This window comes from Tremella mesenterica (genome assembly GCF_000271645.1).
Source record: "Tremella mesenterica DSM 1558 unplaced genomic scaffold TREMEscaffold_3, whole genome shotgun sequence".
Classification (NCBI taxonomy): Eukaryota; Fungi; Basidiomycota; class Tremellomycetes; order Tremellales; family Tremellaceae; genus Tremella; species Tremella mesenterica.
In genome coordinates, this window is record NW_006711227.1 from 75,497 (window position 1) to 93,529 (window position 18,033).

Here is an 18,033-nt window from a genome sequence, read left to right on the forward strand (position 1 = left end):
CTACCTCTTCAGCTCGGAGAAATCTGAGTCCTGTGACCCATGAGATGGACCTAATGACGTGCTTTGACGACCATTGCTCATTCACCGCTCTCTGCAAGTACGCCGTATATCCCGCACCGCCATACCGCCATGTCGCTCTCTCAAAGTGGGATTGAACTCGCATGGGGTGTTTTTCTCCTAGACGACAGACAGCATGTGGTCGTTTGGGACATGAATAAGGACGCGGGTAGCCAAGAAAGGGACTAGATGAATAAAGTGGAGGAGGCTTGAACGGACATGACGGGTGTCAAGGTGAAGACTTGATGTGCTTTGATGCGCTTTGTGAATTTACGGAGATACGGAGAAAGACTGCGATCTGAGAGTTTTTGAGTATCAAAATGCGTTAAGCGAGCTCAGGAGAATTCAAATTCAGATGCCGAGTGATCGTGAGGAGGTCTGTCGTTGTGTAAGAGAACAGATTACAGTGAAATGAAGAGTTACACTTGAGTGAGTCAGTGATTAGTGATCAGTGAGTGGAGTTTCGGCCGCGGCCGTCGGTCTTGGGAAGTGGCAACTCTCCTAATGCCGTGTGATGCACGGAACATTACATTGGGCAATTCGAACCGACTGTCGGACCTTATCCTGTGTGTCTTACCACATACGAATGCAGTTCATTTGTACATACGAGTGCTCTAGCTTGTACTGAGTAACACAGAACACAGACAACATGTACACGGTACCTCTCTGGATTCTCTCTTGTCATGATCGAGTACCGAGTCAAGTCATGTACCGATAGCGAGTCCTCGATCATGTACCGTCTCGAAAAGGTCAATCTCAACTCTGCGCTAGTGGAGGTTCATCACACTGATCGTGCTGGTCATGACAATGTCAAAGTGAACAGGCTTCAGTCAGAATGCTGCCTGTTCCTGCAAGGCTGAATACCAATCACTGTCAGTTTCATGAGTATGAGTCCATGACAAGTCCTGTGATACACCCTTCTATGGGCTGAAATTCATTTTTCGGTTCCAACTTTGACGAGTTGATAGCACTACAAAATTCAGTCATGGCACCGGTGCTATAGGCCCATACTTCATTGTGCTCAGGAAACTTGGACCGCTAACATGGGTTAAGATACTTGCTTCAGATTTCTTTCATTCAAAGTAGAATCAATCTGAACAAAATAGGAATAGAGTACTAGTACTGCATTTGTGCAATCCGACTTGATTCATTCCTTCTTAGACTTCTGATCGTGTCCTTCGGACCGTCCCAACTCATATTCAATCCCTTTCTTCCTCTTTCCGTTATAATCCTTCACATCCACCTTCTTCTCTATCATCTGCGGTTTCGAACGCCCAGAAAGATTTTTCATTCCTACTTGAACATCCTTCGTCCTCTTCCACGTTGTAATCCCAGGGGAAATATCCGTTTTCTTTCTAGCTCCTAAATCAGCTTCCATTCCATATTCTCTCGCAAGCTTCTTGAGGACTTGATCTAGCTTTTGACGGATTCTATCGGATCCATGACCGTCAACTTCGCCCGAAAGACCGGGTCGAGCGTAAATCGCAACTCGGTAAGTGGATACTACTTCGATGATTCCTTGGACCAAGGCTTCCTATTGATCAGTTCTGTGTGCTTTATGACTTTATCGCCCCATTAAGCAAGTCATCTCTCCAATCAATCAGGGAGAGGTGGTTTTGCCGGAGCAGATGGTACACTGATGCTTTGATACAGTAGTCCGTCTGAGGCTTGAACACATTTCAGGACAAGCGGCACATATACAAGAACAGGAAAGCGTCAGAAGAGAGAGAGAGAAGAAGGAACAGAACTGACGGTATGACGTTGTTCCCATTGATGATATCCCGGTTGCCCACTTCCAATACCCTTCAACTTGGTTCGTTCCACTTCTCATCAGCGATTTCACAACCAGTCACAAGCGTCTCGATTCACTCACTGGTCTACAGAGGCTCTTTAGGGTAAGGTCAACCGATCAATCTAAGGGTGTAAGAAACGGCGGATTTGGCCTTTGAGTGAACAAGTTGAACAAATGAAGTAAGATCACTTCACAGAGTTCAATCTCACTTTCACCTCTGAGTCCCTTGTTCTACCTATCTCTCCCGTTTACGACCGTCTCCAAGTCCCTAGAAGGTCTATGCAGACGTAGGTCCAGAGGCGTGAGAACAGGGCACAGAAAGGTCCCAACAGCTAAATAATCATATGGTCACATTTGACAGTCTTCACTGCTCTACCGCTCGAGGGATTACCGGTCTACAAGGTCGGTCTTATCCCTCCGACAGTCGGATACAGCGGTCCGGTTTTGGCACCCAAGCTGATCAAGGTTGTCTCGGAACGGGCAAACAGCAAAGGTGAAGGGATATTGAAGAGGGTTTGATATGTCATAGGAAGATGGGTGATCGGAACACATCCTTTGAAACCTTACGCCTTTACTGTAGATGCTTGACGACGTCCATAAGTCCGGATGTATCTCGTTGACAAGGTAACTGATGTGATATCAAACGGAAGGGTCTTTCAATTGTCACAGTCACTACTTTCTCTTCTGAGTTCTGACTGATCATCTAACGAAAGAGATTTTACAGAAAGTGTGAGTGGTGTTCGATACGCAAGACAAGGAAGATTTGAATTACCAATATCAAGGGACAGCTCAAAACCGTGCGTCAAATCTGTGAACAATCTCGATACTGAGAAAACAGTAAGGGAGTGAACTGATATTTAGACAGCGAGAGTGACAGTGAGAATGCCCGGTTATATAGCAGGAGAAGCATGGACAGATGAACATACTGTAAGTTTCCTTTCATTCTCTCATGTCTATTAAACCACCATCTCGTTTGATCGCTTGACACTCTTTTCCATCCGGATGAAATCTCAAAAGTTCTTGTATCTCGTCAGCCAATATGACGGATTGTCATACCCATTACCACCCCCATACCTCCTCTCCCAGTACAACCAGTATCATCAATAATCAATGCAAAGACCCACTATGTGTATCCCACAACAACAACAACAGAACACAGTGTAACGAGAGCAAAGAGAAAGAAGACGATACATAACAGGCAAATATGACTAATGACTATCTGCCGATGGAAGAGAAAGGTGTACTATGAAGAAAGAAGCAACGAACACATCACTGATATCAGGTCGATCTAGTAAGAGGAATAGTCGGAATAGTATTATCATCACGTATGGAACTATACGATCGTCCATCTCTTCGTCCAGTCGCCAATAACGGTGGTGATCGTATCAATAAGAAAACACAATCACTTTTAAAAGCTTGGGCTAAAAGTGTTCCAGGTGCAGAAAAAGTAGTGATTGAGGAACTTGCCAGGGTGACCATATCAAAAGGTTATAAAAAGAAAACTAGAGTTTCACCGAAGAAAAACGGAGGAGGAGGGAATGGGTTGAATTTGGGAGGAGAGTCTTCACCTATGATGAATGATGAAAATCAAATTTCTAGGACGAGGAAAATGTTAGAAGATAGTCCTTCGAAGAAAAGGAAAAAAGAGGATGAGAAGGAAGAGGAAGAAGAGTTTGAGATGATGTTCAAATTTGAATGAGGTTTCATCGAGTTTAAGAAGATTAGGGTGAAAGATTGGATAAGATGTGTATTCGATGAGATGTAGAGAATTTACCATTGAGTGGGAAAATTGGATTGAAAGTTGAATATTATGAAATTTGATATGCAATACATACGGATGAAATAATGAACTATCAATCTTGGAGATACACGAAAATCAGTCTCGCTCCCCCTTGACAAGTGCCCTTTCAGATTTGACCTTTATTACGGTTGAAATACCATCGTCGATTTGTTTCGCAGCGCGAGTACCTAATCAATCAGCGTCAAGGTATACTAAGTAACAAGTTCAATTGACTCACGTTTCTTACTTTCCTGCACCGAACCCTTCAATTCCACTTCGACCTTACGTTTCCTGCCTCTCGGAAATTTACTTTCTCCACTCTCATGAGAAGAGCCAGCCAACTCTGAAAGAACTTTCTTCCTCCCCTGATTCTGTTTGATAACACTCGGATCGACATCATATTGCTTGGCTAGCTTTTCGAGCATTTGCAATACTTTCTGACTTATCCGATTTCCTCCATGTTCATTGACTTCTAAGAGTTCAGGGAGTCGATATAAGTCTGGTCGATGAGTGAGGATGAGAGAGGTTATTCCTTGCATCAGAGCGATCTGATTTTAGCTCATCACTCTACGAATCATTTTTCATCATAACCCCTCGACTCTTTCAGCGTCATTTGAGAGATTGATATGAGTGGTTTGGGAGGTGGCTACTGAAAGGAAATGTTGGGTTGTGAGAGAACAGGTGGATATCAGAACAAGATGGGTGGTAAGTGAAGAAGATGACAACATACCGTGTGACGTTGTTCCCATTGTATACCTTCGTTCTTCTTTGTCATTTTAGATTTGAGTCCTACACGATCTAACCTCTCCGTCTGTCCAGTCTCGTCCCTTGATAGTCGAGATACTTCAAGTGTACAGTGAATGCGAGTAAAGTGTTATGTCGGAAGATGTGGTGAACAAGTCGAAGAAGAACGTTGAGAAGGAACAAGTGCAAGTCCAGAGAAAATGAGGAAATCAGGGAATACGGTCCATGGTCCTTTGGGTGACAAGATACAGTACTGTAGTAGTTGAATGATCGTCGTCAGCCACTCCCAATCTAAACTTCGCTGGGCCATCTTACCTATTCCGTCTAGCGCCCCTATACCTCTGTAGTCCCCCTCGTCTCGTCTCGTCGTTCAGTTTTGGCACCGTATCTGTCAGTTTTGCAACACACCACTCATCACAACGCTCAACAAACAAAACATCAGAACATGTCGACAAACTCGGATTCTCAAGTCAAGAGAGAAGCATTCTCCCCTTCACCCGAATTGACCACTATCGATTCGACCATTCAGGACTCGTCAGCCAAGAAAAAAACAACTTCGCCAGGGAGGAAACCTTCCACACCGTCCAAGAAAAGGGCTGCGTCCTCTGATCCAAGCGAGGAAGGGTCAGCGAAGAAACGAAAGCCTCAGGCAGCGAAACGGGTGAGTTCGTGATTGTTCCGTTGGGTTTGAATCTTGGAATCCGGTTTCACTGTGATCGACATGCCATAGATTGAAGGGTTAGTACTGCTTGACTGTGTTTGTTAGTGTATCAATCATAGGATGGATATGTGTAGTATCTCGTTCTGAGATCGGAACAGTCGAGAATCTCCAGTCATCTGGTGTGATAGCACCCATGACGAGTAGGCGCAAGCCGAGGACATATAGGATGAAAATGGAGGTAGTGAACGGCGGATGATGAGAAAAGAAGAATTTGAATGAAGAGAAAACAATGAATGCTGACAGTATTAGGTCTGGACCAAAGAAGAAGATGACATCTTTGCCGAATTGATCGAACGGGTATGCTCAAAACATCTTTGGAACGAAGTCAAGGAAGATGGAAGATTGGAATATAGAGGTGGACCAGGTATCAGAGCTCATACCATCGCTTCGGTAAGTTCTCATCTGTTTCCCTATCATATCCCATCTCTTCCTTTCCCTCCATCTCTCTCTCTCTTCTTATACCGTATCTCGAGAGAGTTCTTGCCGGAGGCTTGGTTGTCTTTCTTTCTGATGGTCCGATGATGTCCGACCAGCCGGGTCGAGGAAAGTGTATGTCTGGTCGATCTTGCGGAGATATCGTAAAGGGCGTATATGACTGACATACAGCTCAAAACCCTCCGTAAATCCGCTCCTGGCAATTGATCGGATAGCAAAGAGACATCGAATAAAGGCCAGCGAGCAATCACCGGATCTCGGGAGTGGAATGTCCGCTTGATGGCAGATAGGGAAAGAAGTGAGGTATGGTGGGGAATGAGTATCGACAAGGAAGAGACAGTCAGATCGGGGCGAGATACAATCGAAGGTTCCAGAGAAGTGAACGATATATGAACATGTAGATAGTGGCGGAGGTGCATCAATGAAGTTGTTGATAGACGTATTCATCCGAGATAGTGCCATATGACCCAGAACATGAACAAAGTCACGCTGGCTCCTACGCCGAATATCCAGGCGTCTTGTTTCCTGGGTGTCAGCTTTTTTTGGATCAATCTACCGACTAGCGTTCATAAAACCCCTCCGCCTGTCACTGGCTGGAAGCGATATGAGGAGTAACGAGGAGTCAAAGATACACCACTGACAGACCATAATACGGACGGAGGAGTACCTGTCTTCATACCAAGGGCGTTAACGCTTCTCAAGGGCGAGGTCATGATCTTGGACAAGTGGGTGTAATATTATAGTTCGGTGTAAGGCAGATCTGGTGACGGAGGAAAGGTGGAGGTATGAAAACTTACGCTCTCCTTTCCACCCAACTTATAGTCTCCCTGCTCAATCCTAACGTGTTCGCAGCATCCAACAATCTCCTTCTTGTACCTTTCAACATTCCCCTCTGTTCTACTATATTCTCCAAAGCAGCTCTTCCTTGAGCGATAAATCCATCAATGGCATTCTCCGATTCTTGTAAAAAGGTATGTTCTCGAAGGGCGAAATCTTCTCTTGAAGAGATAGGATGATTAGGTTGATATAGGGGATTTTGAGAGAAAGGGGATTCGTGAATTGGGGATGGTGGACCGGGGTGATTAGAAGTTCTACGTTGGACTGCTTGTGCGGGATTGGGGGAATAGGGGACGGCGGTGGATGTGGTAGATGTGGATGTAGATATGGAGAGGAGTTCGCTTCGGGCCTATTGGTTAGATTTTGTTCCTCCCATTATGATTTACCGTCATGGGATTGGGGAAGAAAATGTGAAGATGTAGGTGCAAATTGATAGAGTGAAAGAGTGATATTAGAATCCGCCGACGAAGAGGTTTCAAACACACCTTTACAAATCCTTCACTTTTTGCACGCTCAAATCTCGCTTTCAACTCTGCATAATCGTTCTTCAATTTCCTTACTCTTCTATCATGTCAGCGGTTGCTGGAAACACTTCTCATTTTGTTGTGATGGAACATATGCGTGGGATTAAGAAACGAGACTCACGTAAAAGCTTTCTCTCGTGCAGCAGTGACCATCTCTTTCTTCGCCAGGGAATCATAGTCGTCTATCAATCTCGATAAAGCGCCGAGGGTGGTTGTTACCTGACCTGTTTGTCAGCTTGACAACTCATTTGAACTCCCCCCTCTCTGAGGACCAATTCATTTCCGACACCATCCACTACTCTCCATTTGACAAAACCTAAGGCCCCTGCGTCACAATCATGATACTCAAGTTGTGTACCTTACTTCAGATCGGCGCTTCGAAAGGTGTCACACCCAAACACCATTTCTCGTACCTCCTAGCGACGTCTCGAACCCATTTTAAGGAAGGGTAGCTCTGTCGAGCAATGCAGGAGAAAGAATTCAGAATCATATGGAAGATGGAAGACCCACCCTGCACGCTAGGCCCACTTTCACCACTCTCCAATTTTGCCAGGTCGGCCTGAAGGGCGTTGACATGTCTGTTCCCCAACGCATTGAGCGAGTTCATAATGTCCTTGTGTACCGTCTTCCAGCGCGTGCATGCATGCACTCAGTGGGGTGTGTGTTCTATGCAGACGCGACGTCCATATGGTCGAAACCAAGCGTAGCGATCAAGTTGTAGAGAGAAGGAGTGTTGCGAGGTAGGTCAAACGTCGAAAGTGGTCAGACATTCCAAGATGGACTTTCCATGATCCACGTGGAGACCTGATTGACGGAATATGACCACAGAGATAGAGACAATTTCCGCTGTAGCGGCTTTCGGGAAGGTGTTTATCTAACTCACGGACTTACACTCGTCAGCGCTCCAATTAGACAATTACGTCTCCTCTAGCACCAGTGTTCGAACTCCACCGTATCATCATTGATACGTCTGTTGGTCTCACGTTCGGTGATCAGCTCGGTTTACACCCTGCATTGGGTGGCAGGCAGGCCGGTAACGGAGCAGCCTGGCCGACGTTGGCATTGGTGCTTCAAGAGGATAGGACGGTTGTCGGTAGCGCAGCGAGTGCCGGGTGGGCACCAACTCTTTTGTCACATGAGGACTATTATTTTGTGGCCTCATCGTGAGTGGCAGTAGCAGTCAGCGATCACTCACCGATCGCTGGATCATTGGGATGTTTTCCGTTCTGTATCGATCGTGAGAGGCCGTCTTGGATTGTCATCTTATCAAACGAGAGACATATGCAGATTATAGATCGATGCATTCGTCAAGTTTGTCGTCTATCACACACTACGGAGGGAATTATAGTCGAAGTGAGGTAATGTACGTTCGGGAAGAAGGATAGAAGATCATAATTCTCCCCGTATCCGCTTAACCCCACTCCAAACACCGTCCACACCATCCCATACCCAATCTCTTAACAAGAACCGCACATCGACATTCTCATCGTCAAATATATAGTAAGAGAAACGTCGGTGAAGATAACCGAGATGTCGAGGAGTGTAATTGAAGACGGATATCCAGAAAACGGCAGTGATGATGAGCATGAGCATGTCTAACGGTCAGCTATCATCTTTGACTTGTTAAGGACTCAGTTAGTCAGAGAAGGATTCTCCTTCCTTTTCACATGATCAGGAGAGAGTATATCGCAGAGGAGGGAAAGAGAGGAAAGACATATACGCACAGATCATGCCTTTTTCCCATGGTTCCAACATGGAGAAACCAAATGTGACTTCGAATTTTGTTCTAGATGTCAGCATTCCCTTCACGTCTTGAACGAGTCCATATGTAGCGCATTCTGTCGTTCATTTTGTCATTTGAGCCAGAAAGGCCAGGTTGAGATCCGAGGCGAGAAGCGGGAAGCGCTGACGAGAGTGTTGAAGAGGGATGGAGGGAGAGCTGAAGGGTAGGGTGAGCCGAGTAATTACCTGTACGACCAAAATGTTCTACGTATACCGGGAGGAGGTCTTGGTGGGTATTGAGGCATATTCGATGATATGTGTTTTGTCTATACAATGGTTCGCTGTAAACTGATAGGATCGGGGTTGATCAACTGGAGATGGAATGATGACGTGGTAATTCCCTCTTTCACCCAACAAACCATCCTCTATCAACTTTCCCCTTGTCTCCACGTCTCTCTTTCTCACCCCAACTGTCACTCCCTGCATCATGGTGAGTCCTCTTTATATCTATCCCCTTCAATGAATCACAAATGAACTCTCCTTCTTCTCCCTTGTGGCTCGTTATCCTCACTTTCAGTGTCTGATTGTGACTGGCTCAAATACCCTCAGCTTACTTCACAGAACCCACCTCCAAATGCTGGTCCGGGTTATCCTCACAACCTAAATCCATACCCCTCTGACCCTTCTCCTTATCCTTCCTCTCAAGCTCCTCAAACTGGTCCAGGTGCCGGATTCCCACCACGTTCCGGACTTGCAGGAATGCAACCTAATTCATACGCTTCATACGCACCTCCGACCGGAACGTCCGGTGGTAGAGCCGGATTGGGAGAAGAGAGGAATGTAGCTCAGATCGTCAGTGAGAACACTGGGGTTTATGCTAGGAAATTTCAGGCTTTGTTAGATAGGAGTACACCTCATGTGATGGAGAGATGGGGAGTGACAGCTGTTTTGGGGTTCGTATTTGTTTTGAATGTGGTGTTGCGTCAAGGGGTGAGTTTGACTTGTTTTCCCTCTTTGTTCTCGGATTTCTTCTCCATCTCCTCTTCACCTCTTCATATTGGTCAATCATCCCAGTAGGGAGTTTGTATGGCTTGTTGAGTACTTGAGGTGTATCACTTGGTCCTACTTCTGTCCCTCATCGTTGTCAAAATTTGAAACCTCTCTAAGATTATCCGACCTAGGACTTGGAACTCGATTGCAGGCGCACCAGACTCTTTGCTGTCTGCAGAACTTAAATCCGCTGGTGTCATTGAACCATACCAAACTAATGCCCAGTGGTACATCGTCTGCTATGCTTTGGCCATTTACATCCTCAACCTCTTCCTAGCCTTTCTACAACCTCGATTCGACCCTTCCCTCGCTGCCGATCTAGCTGCGGATGATGTTGAAGAAGGTGCTCCGGGTCTACCAGGAAGCGAGACCAAATCTCCAGGTGGGTTGAGGGGATTGATGAATGGATTCAGTGCTGGAGGGGAAGATGAAGAATTTAGGCCTTTCATACGTCGGTTGCCAGGTAAGCTATCCCTTAGAATCCCGTTATCTATCACAACATGTCGAAAACTCAACGCGTGTCGTCCACGATATATTTGAAAGACAATACTGATATTTAAGAATTCAAATTCTGGTATTCGTCCACTCGAGCAACAGCCATCGCTTTGTTATGTACCATTACTCGAGCTACCGACGTACCTGTCTATTGGCCGATTTTGTTGATATACTTTCTCACGCTGTTCGGTCTCACCATGCGAAGACAAATACAGTGAGTCGTTTTTGTTTCCCTTATGCACTCTCTCAACAGACTGGTTCTTTCCAGAATAATTTCCCTCAACTTCTGTTCAGTTGTGTGGTATCCGTAATGTTCATCCTTTCTTCAACATCATACCGCTCATTCGCATGTCAGTCTCATTGACACACGGCCTGAGATCGTTGTCGTTTTTGACGATATGAAGCGGAATGACCACTGATCCCAGACATATGATAAAATATCGTTATGTCCCATTTGACCTCGGTAAAAAGACGCGTTATGGCAAGAAATGAACTCAGTACAAGGACCGTGATATTCACCTCGAAGTAAATAGCATGGAGTGGACGAAGGAAAGATAGATAACGCCTCATGACGGTGTGTCGAAGCGGATTTGGTCGAGAGAAACTTGAAGAAACAGGGTTTTGGGAAAACGTCACTGATGAGCAAGAAGCCTTTTGGTATGATGGGGTGTGAGATGATATCAAATGTGCAAACGATGAGACTGGCAGGATGAATGGATGAATTCTCAAAGGTCGATCGGACCTTGATAAGGACCTAAATAGAATACATGCATATCTTCATGGTATGATCATAGAGTTCTTCGATCGGTCATGACTCGGACTATACATCCTACACCTGCCACCTCGGTGAGCTATGATGAGCATTGATCTTTTTTGATTTTTTTGTGGTTTGTCACCGAACGGTTCCCAAGGCGAATATGTGAATTTTAAGTCAGATGAGAGAAGTGATATTGTGAGCGGAAAGGGGGTGGTTCAGCTACGAGAAGACACGGAATCAAGACAGGAGATATGCAAAGGAAAGCTCGAGATTGAGGGGGATGAACTTTGATTATGATTTTCCAGTAAGAAAGGAAGAGAGCTTTATCAAAGAATACGAGAGATGATGGTAAGAAGAACCGCAAAAGAAAAGTGTAGGTTTAAAACAACACACCTTCTCGTGCCATGTCAATAATACCGATCCACTTATATCGGCCCCTTGACCTAAAGCTGCCATTCCCTATTATTCAGCACCATTCTGTTATGATTCAATCTATCGAGTAATGAGTCAGAACAGGATTCAACAAGATATAGAAATAGTCTTAGGTGGTGCTGAGCCATTATTAGGTAGGGTGAGGGCTAAGGTATAGAGGACGTTATGAGGTGACCAAATCGAGATAGAAACCGAAAGGAGCATAATGTCTTTGAATGATGAGAGGAAGAATGGTTAATTTAAGTAAGAGGGGGATTGACACACTTTATAAAGATAAGCCATAAGACGATCTTGTTGATCTTGTTTCAAATTTTTCAATATACCGGGAATATCTGTAGCTCTTGTTGAATTGAGGATTAAAAGAAGTGCTTGAGTGGTGAGATTCTATTTCATGTCAGATCAATTCTTGATTTCCTTTCATTACAACGTCTCTCGTTCCTGAACCTTCTCCCATGTGCAATAATCTTTTCTCTTAGATCTGATACTATCCCACAAGATTCAACCTTGTTCTTATGTGGAATCTTTGCGTTGATCACTACATCCCTCATTTCTTTTTCGGCTTATTCGCGATGAGCTGATTTGAGGGTGGGAGTAGAGATGATAGAGGGTTGTCAAGAGATGACTTACTCGAGCTTCTTCCATACCTTCTCCATATGGCGGATCAGCGAGGATTTCTTTTAACGCTCCGGCTATATCACCTCTGTTGATTAGTTTCCAATCAGCTTTCAAAATATACCAACATAGGTCCACAGCGAGACTATCTGCATTCGTCCGACCACAAAACTGGATGGGTTTTCAGTCAAGTTTTAACATATGGACGACTCCCTCAACCTTATTTATCCTAGTTGGGACGTCAAAGCGATATAGCAACGTAACATCCCTGGGATACGTATGTGTTGATGGAATGTGACATGAATCCGACTGGACGATACCCAGTTCATCAATCTTCTTCCAACCCAAGATCGCTCATCTCCCACTTCTCTTCATGGGACATGCAACGCACAAGAATGTAATAGAGTGAATGTGGAAGGTCGAAAAGGAAACATGATAGTCAGAAGGAAGACAACAGGACCCACCTCGAAACCAAACCCCTTGCTTCTGTCGACTTTCTCTTTGCATCATCCAACACCCCCTGTGCACCTCTAGGATCCGGGTCGTACAAGTCGGAAGGTAAGATGACATCTTCGTCTAAAGCGTCGATATCTATCTTTCTGAATGCGTATTCTGCCATGGTTGGAGCCAGTGGTCGGTGGTCAATCGTATCACTGTCAAAGTACAGAAGCATTAGCAGAGAGCGTCATCGCTTTCAGTTGCAGCGGGCCGCAATGTGGGGGGATCGATTAAGGTTCCCTTCTACCAGGTTTAAACCCTCCTCCACTGGAAAAGTAATGCGCTACCGAACTGTACAACGGTACAACGTAGGGAAACAAGTCAAGAGATAGGGGAAGAGGAGATAAATCCCTTGAGTCAAAATGGCAAAGAAATCTGCCAACCCCGCGGACGCTTATCGTTTGTCTTCTCAGTCCATTGATGGAAAGAAACTGATGTGCAGGAAAAGCGCAAAAAGCAAAAGAGTTGAAGAGGAACAAAGAGGAGAGGAAAAAGATAAGAGAGGATAAGAATGTGAAAAGGGATACCAGAGGTGAGTAAGGTGTTTGACTCTGCTTCATTATTCTTTGATCACTTCCCTGGTCATTGGGCGATATTTGGACTCAGTTGCATGGTGCAATTATCATGATCAAAATTCCGGATTCATCGGTGGGACGGAAGGCTGATTAGTAGAATTAGAAGTCGAGATTCAAGCGCTCAAATCACAAGGTCAGTCACTTAGTCTGTGCTCTCGTCTCGTCCACGGAACTGTTCGGGAACCCCCCTCCCCCATCCTTGTGTGTCACCGCTCAATACACCGAGGTCCATAGAGAAGGATAAGGTGTGGTGTCTACGAGACAGACGAATGTTGATGTCCCAGGCAATGGCAAAAAGTTATCTGAAATCACTCAAGCAAAGATCAAATCCCTCGAATCCGAGCTAGCCTACGTCAACAAGCTCAAAGAGAAATATGTCGCTGAACATCCCGATTTGAGGGATAAAATATATAAATCCCATTCTGATCGACCGAAACATGTTACAGATGGAGAAGAAGGGGACGATGACCAAGTTGATTCTGGAGATGTGAGAAGGTTATATGATGAACAAGGACGTTTGAGAGATCCTAAGAGGAGCGTGTATTATGATGCGGTTTATAATCCTTATGGGGTACCACCGCCTGGGATGCCTTATTTGGAGAGGAGTGAGTTTCTCCTTGACTGGCTATGACTTTTTGATCGCTCCTCTCTCTCACTTCGAAAATCTTCCAAGCGATAGTCCTTTTTGGCCGCTTTATGCTCGCCATGCTCTACTCTTTTTCCAATTTTGGATAGCAAAAGGAGTGGGGAGGAGTTTGGGAAAGCAGGGAGCGGGGAGATGAGAGTGCCTAGTCAGAGTGATCGTCTCCCCTGTCGAAAGGTGCCCGAGGAGTGGATATGGGAAGTTAGAGAAGAGAGCGAGAGAAGGTGTCAAAGATATAGATCACAGTCTGACATTTAGCACCTGAGCCCGAACTTCCTCAAGAAGACGACGACGACGACCAGGGAGAGGAGGAAATCATCATGCCTTCTGGTCCACCACCGAAACCTCCTTCACCACCGCAATCCGACTCTGACTCTGACGCTGATTCCGACGATATTCCTCTTCCCCCAGGACCACCACCACCCAAACCCTCTCAACCTTCCCGAGGGCCGAAACACAGGCCGACGGCTTCCATTCCAATGTTACCACCACTAAACTTTGCATCAACATTCTCTGCTCCTCCGATCCCCTTCCCTGACCCTAGTCAATTCCATTCCGATCCATCCTTTTATCCAAATCCAGGTCCGAGTTTCTCAGGTTATCGTCCTCGTCCACAAAGACATATACCAAGAGAAATCCAAGATCCGTTGTCTGATGCACCCACGCAAACGTATCAAGGTCATCGCGCGGCGATGCACGAACTCCCATCTCGACCTCCTCCACCCTCGGGCCTTCCTCCATCTAATGGGGCCGGAACTGGTGCTTCCACCTCTGGCGATTTATCAGCTAACAGGGTATCCGGATCAGGTGCGACGATCTCTGCCGAACCTCAACTGAGGGATCTGAGAAAAGAAGCCACTGCTTTCGTTCCTAGGGGAGTCAAACGAAAGCTTGCCCATGGTCCCACGGTCAATGCTGCGCCAGGAGCGGGAGTGGTGGATGAAGAAGGTGATCAGGTCAGGGTGAAGGATACTGGACCTAGTCTGTTGGGAAAGTTGCAAGGTGTTTTAGGAACGAGAGATCCGACAGAGGTTAGAAAAGGAGGTGGGGAAGAGGACGATTATCAGAAGTTTTTGGATGGTTTGGGAGATTTGGCCTGAGGTGGAAATCTATGCATTCTTTGTTGTATTCTCTATATTTTCTTGTCACAGATGTAGGCCTACACCTCATCAATGCATGTTATCTCGCAATGCATGTTGAGACTATCATGGCTTGACGGAATCACTGGAATGATCTACATAGAGGTGTCCGCTCAGGGTGAAATCCCACAGGCACATTTTGAAAAGATCCGACTCAGCCAAGTTACTACTCCTTACATTTAATCTACTCTTCTCTATGTCTTTTCAACCATCAACATGTCATCTTTCGGTACGTCATCGACGACCAAAGTTGTAAGCTGACAATAGTGTTCGTCACTGGCAACGCTAATAAATTAAAAGAAGTCAGAGCTATCCTATCAAGCTCAGGAATACAAGTCTCATCTCAATCTGTCGAAGGTCTGTCTGTCCTTTCACTTTTCTTTCATCGACACCCATTCGAAAACGACGTTATATCCTTTCCTGGAGCTATTCATGTTCCCACGATAGTAGGATGTACTGGGAAACATCGAGTAAATGAATGTGCTGGTTGTACGGAAGACTGATGGATAGTACCGGAAATACAGGGAAGTACACAGGAAGTCGCCTTTGCTAAATGTTCCGCTGCTGCTGAGAAGGTAAGTCAATATCCCGCTTTCCCTCTAATTCTAAATTCATCATAAAACCGATATTCCTCGACTTCATATACCTCTCTGATCCCTCTACATGACTGAAATCCTCGTTATTGCGTCTCGTACCTCTAACCTCCTTTCCTCTCGTTAACAATACCCACACGAGTTCTCGATACAGAACGCTCCGCTCCCTTTCACATGTCATTCTTGACTTATCTCAAACGAGAGACTACCTCGATGTCGTATCTCCTTTTTGGTACCTCGTCTCATATGATCGTATGGATATGATAATCGAAACGCTATTCACACGGCGACAACTGATCAAGATCTATTCGACATCATTGAACAGGGATGACTAGTAAGATGAACTTGACTGATTCACAGCTAGGAACAGCTTGCGTGACGGAAGATACTGCTTTATGTTTTCACGCCCTAGACGGATTACCTGGTCCTTATATCAAAGATTTCATGACTAAACTGGGTCATGATGGTATGTTCTACTTCATCCCCAAAGAACCCTTTTTCTCGCTACGATCGCGGAATAGTTTCTCTCGAATCGGTATCTTTCCTCTCATTCTGTGTCTCCATTTCCCATCCTCTTTGAAGATCGTACACTTCCCTACATATCCCACCTACACTATGAATTACCAACGTAAGACATACCTTTCTCTCAGGCTTCCTTGAATCCAAAAAAACGCCCTCTTAACTCTTATATCCCCCACTCCTCAAATGTGTCGTGCTCTGTTCCCCTCCGTTCTATTCAGACACACCCGTAAACACCAAAAATTGACGTAGTGTATGATAACATTTTCTGACCTCCAGGCTTGAACAAACTCCTCGTTGGTTTTGACGACTACAGAGCTACGGCCCTCTGCACATTCGCCTATTCCCCCGGTCCTGGTCACTCTCCGATACTGTTCGAAGGTAGAACAGAAGGACGTATCGTTCCCCCTCGTGGACCGGCGACTTTCGGCTGGGACGCAATTTTCGAGCCTTCGTCCCCAGAAGGTGACGGGAGGACTTATGCGGAGATGGATGGGGAAAAGAAGAATGGGATAAGTCATAGGTATAAAGCTTTGAAGAAACTTTGTGAGTATTTGGAAAAAGAGGGAAATGTGGAGTAGAATATCATTGTCATGAACTTGTCACGAGATGATAAACACATTTAACATCATCATCATCTCATGCATCTAGTCATCAATTCCAACTATCTCCTTCTCCTTGTCTTGCACCTTCCGATCCATCGACGTCATTCCATCCAGACCGACAGTGACCGAAAGTTCAGCAACTTGTACTATGTCACACATGCGGCCCAGACGACACTGACAGCGGTGTCTGTACACCAACAGGTGTTGCAGCTGTCAGATCCCATAGGCTTGTAATTGGTGTACTCCACTTGAAATTCTCAGTGCGTGCAATCCGCATATAATTGGTCCACTCGGTAAGATTATATTTATGTACTACTGTTTGCATGTTCTGGTACATTGGTAATTCACTCTGCACACATTTTGACATTGCATCTGACAACGCACTTCCATTCAACACGGTATTTTGCTGTAAAGCCTCACTTTGCAGAAGTTGTCTCACCTGGAACGCATCCATGTCATTGAGAGTTGCCAAGATCTGTACCTGCTGAGCTGTGGCGACCGTGTCCAACATACTTCTGCGATAGCCAGGAGAGGTTAGCCTCTCAAGCAACATATCAAGCATTCCGTTTGGGTATGGTCTATCAGTACTGTACGCGCCATAGACCGGCCTATAGACGTGATTGCGGAACGTCTGTTTGACCAATAATTTGGATTGTTGGTAGTCCCACTCCATGGATAGAGAGGAATGCACCACAATGTGAAGTTTATCATCTGGTGAGTCCACTCCCTGTCCAAGGTCTCTGGCAAAATCGGGAACAAAGTCCACGTCCCATTTGTTGACTACCTTCTCTGTGTCAAAAGCCTCTGAAAACTCCACCATGGTGCGTTCGGTGCCGGCGTCACTAACTGCGTCCATGCCATCATAAAGGGTTCCGCTCTCACTGTCTGTGTTCGGGTCTTCATTATTCTCATCATCTGAGGCCGGCCAAAAGTGTGTTTGATTCAACCAGTCCATTATGGCCCTGTGTGTTCAGATTAAGTTTCAGTGTACTAGAAGATGTGAGTGTTGTAATCCAGAGTGTTGGGAATTTGCCACTTGAATCTGCCTATATATATTTTAACTACCACTCAACCCGTGGGAAAATATCCGGCCATTTCCAACTCAAATACAATCCTTTATCCATGACTTGACAAAGGTTTCATGACTGTGAAATCCTTACTACTTATTTGACCAATGTTTCCTAGCAGATGAATGACTTGCACCCATATCCCGAAGATACATATAGGTACGCTTTCTCTCACGAACATGTTGAAGGATTTGTGACGCACGGAAAACGATATCTGCAGTGTGGGCTCAACTTCCGTCTATAGAGCCAACTTCAATCCACCCGTTAGACCGTGACTACCTCAAACTGTAGGTGGCAACAAGTACATGATCTCGGTCATCTCATTTACCCCCTGAAAATCCCTGTACCACAGACTGGGCAATGAATGTGGGTGAACACCATCATCCACCAACTCAACACACCTGCTGGGAAAGTCTGACACCCTATCTGTCCAAAG

General features: G+C 45.5%; 10 protein-coding genes across 10 annotated transcripts; 4 read left to right on the forward strand and 6 right to left on the reverse strand.

Annotated features, from left to right (window-relative positions):
• Positions 1–1,204: 1,204 nt before the first annotated feature.
• TREMEDRAFT_60834 (uncharacterized protein) lies at positions 1,205–2,376 on the reverse strand (the record flags this gene model as incomplete). The annotated part of the gene is made up of 4 exons (XM_007003346.1): positions 1,205–1,591; positions 1,810–1,880; positions 2,159–2,181; positions 2,249–2,376. The coding sequence occupies 4 exons, from the start codon at positions 2,374–2,376 to the stop codon at positions 1,205–1,207; spliced, it is 609 nt and encodes a 202-aa protein (XP_007003408.1).
• Positions 2,377–2,974: 598 nt separating this feature from the next.
• TREMEDRAFT_60835 (uncharacterized protein) lies at positions 2,975–3,548 on the forward strand (the record flags this gene model as incomplete). The annotated part of the gene is made up of 2 exons (XM_007003347.1): positions 2,975–3,007; positions 3,132–3,548. The coding sequence occupies 2 exons, from the start codon at positions 2,975–2,977 to the stop codon at positions 3,546–3,548; spliced, it is 450 nt and encodes a 149-aa protein (XP_007003409.1).
• Positions 3,549–3,725: 177 nt separating this feature from the next.
• Positions 3,726–4,404, reverse strand: TREMEDRAFT_60836 (uncharacterized protein; the record flags this gene model as incomplete). Its single annotated transcript, XM_007003348.1, has 3 exons — positions 3,726–3,817; positions 3,868–4,177; positions 4,360–4,404. The coding sequence occupies 3 exons, from the start codon at positions 4,402–4,404 to the stop codon at positions 3,726–3,728; spliced, it is 447 nt and encodes a 148-aa protein (XP_007003410.1).
• Positions 4,405–4,818: 414 nt separating this feature from the next.
• Positions 4,819–5,736, forward strand: TREMEDRAFT_60837 (uncharacterized protein; the record flags this gene model as incomplete). The annotated part of the gene is made up of 3 exons (XM_007003349.1): positions 4,819–5,034; positions 5,344–5,484; positions 5,701–5,736. 3 exons carry the CDS (start codon positions 4,819–4,821, stop codon positions 5,734–5,736), a joined length of 393 nt encoding a protein of 130 aa, XP_007003411.1.
• A 236-nt stretch (positions 5,737–5,972) lies between these two features.
• Positions 5,973–7,497, reverse strand: TREMEDRAFT_28693 (uncharacterized protein; the record flags this gene model as incomplete). Its single annotated transcript, XM_007003141.1, has 5 exons — positions 5,973–6,054; positions 6,327–6,715; positions 6,852–6,930; positions 7,012–7,114; positions 7,401–7,497. The coding sequence occupies 5 exons, from the start codon at positions 7,495–7,497 to the stop codon at positions 5,973–5,975; spliced, it is 750 nt and encodes a 249-aa protein (XP_007003203.1).
• A 782-nt stretch (positions 7,498–8,279) lies between these two features.
• Positions 8,280–8,920, reverse strand: TREMEDRAFT_28985 (uncharacterized protein; the record flags this gene model as incomplete). The annotated part of the gene is made up of 3 exons (XM_007003179.1): positions 8,280–8,485; positions 8,615–8,676; positions 8,859–8,920. Coding segments are annotated over 3 exons (330 nt in total), but the record flags the coding sequence as incomplete, so codon positions are not given.
• A 349-nt stretch (positions 8,921–9,269) lies between these two features.
• TREMEDRAFT_28761 (uncharacterized protein) lies at positions 9,270–10,649 on the forward strand (the record flags this gene model as incomplete). The annotated part of the gene is made up of 4 exons (XM_007003153.1): positions 9,270–9,602; positions 9,888–10,125; positions 10,224–10,371; positions 10,583–10,649. Coding segments are annotated over 4 exons (786 nt in total), but the record flags the coding sequence as incomplete, so codon positions are not given.
• Positions 10,650–10,945: 296 nt separating this feature from the next.
• Positions 10,946–12,577, reverse strand: TREMEDRAFT_68010 (uncharacterized protein; the record flags this gene model as incomplete). Its single annotated transcript, XM_007003608.1, has 5 exons — positions 10,946–11,008; positions 11,308–11,373; positions 11,611–11,730; positions 11,974–12,046; positions 12,423–12,577. 5 exons carry the CDS (start codon positions 12,575–12,577, stop codon positions 10,946–10,948), a joined length of 477 nt encoding a protein of 158 aa, XP_007003670.1.
• Positions 12,578–12,818: 241 nt separating this feature from the next.
• On the forward strand, positions 12,819–16,565 carry TREMEDRAFT_73435 (uncharacterized protein; the record flags this gene model as incomplete). The annotated part of the gene is made up of 9 exons (XM_007003665.1): positions 12,819–12,855; positions 12,899–12,988; positions 13,129–13,164; positions 13,316–13,636; positions 13,933–14,718; positions 15,081–15,170; positions 15,324–15,388; positions 15,767–15,872; positions 16,205–16,565. 9 exons carry the CDS (start codon positions 12,819–12,821, stop codon positions 16,504–16,506), a joined length of 1,833 nt encoding a protein of 610 aa, XP_007003727.1. The 3' UTR covers positions 16,507–16,565.
• Positions 16,566–16,681: 116 nt separating this feature from the next.
• TREMEDRAFT_60842 (uncharacterized protein) lies at positions 16,682–17,485 on the reverse strand (the record flags this gene model as incomplete). Its single annotated transcript, XM_007003350.1, has 1 exon — positions 16,682–17,485. The coding sequence occupies one exon, from the start codon at positions 17,483–17,485 to the stop codon at positions 16,682–16,684; it is 804 nt and encodes a 267-aa protein (XP_007003412.1).
• Between the last annotated feature and the right edge of the window lie 548 nt (positions 17,486–18,033).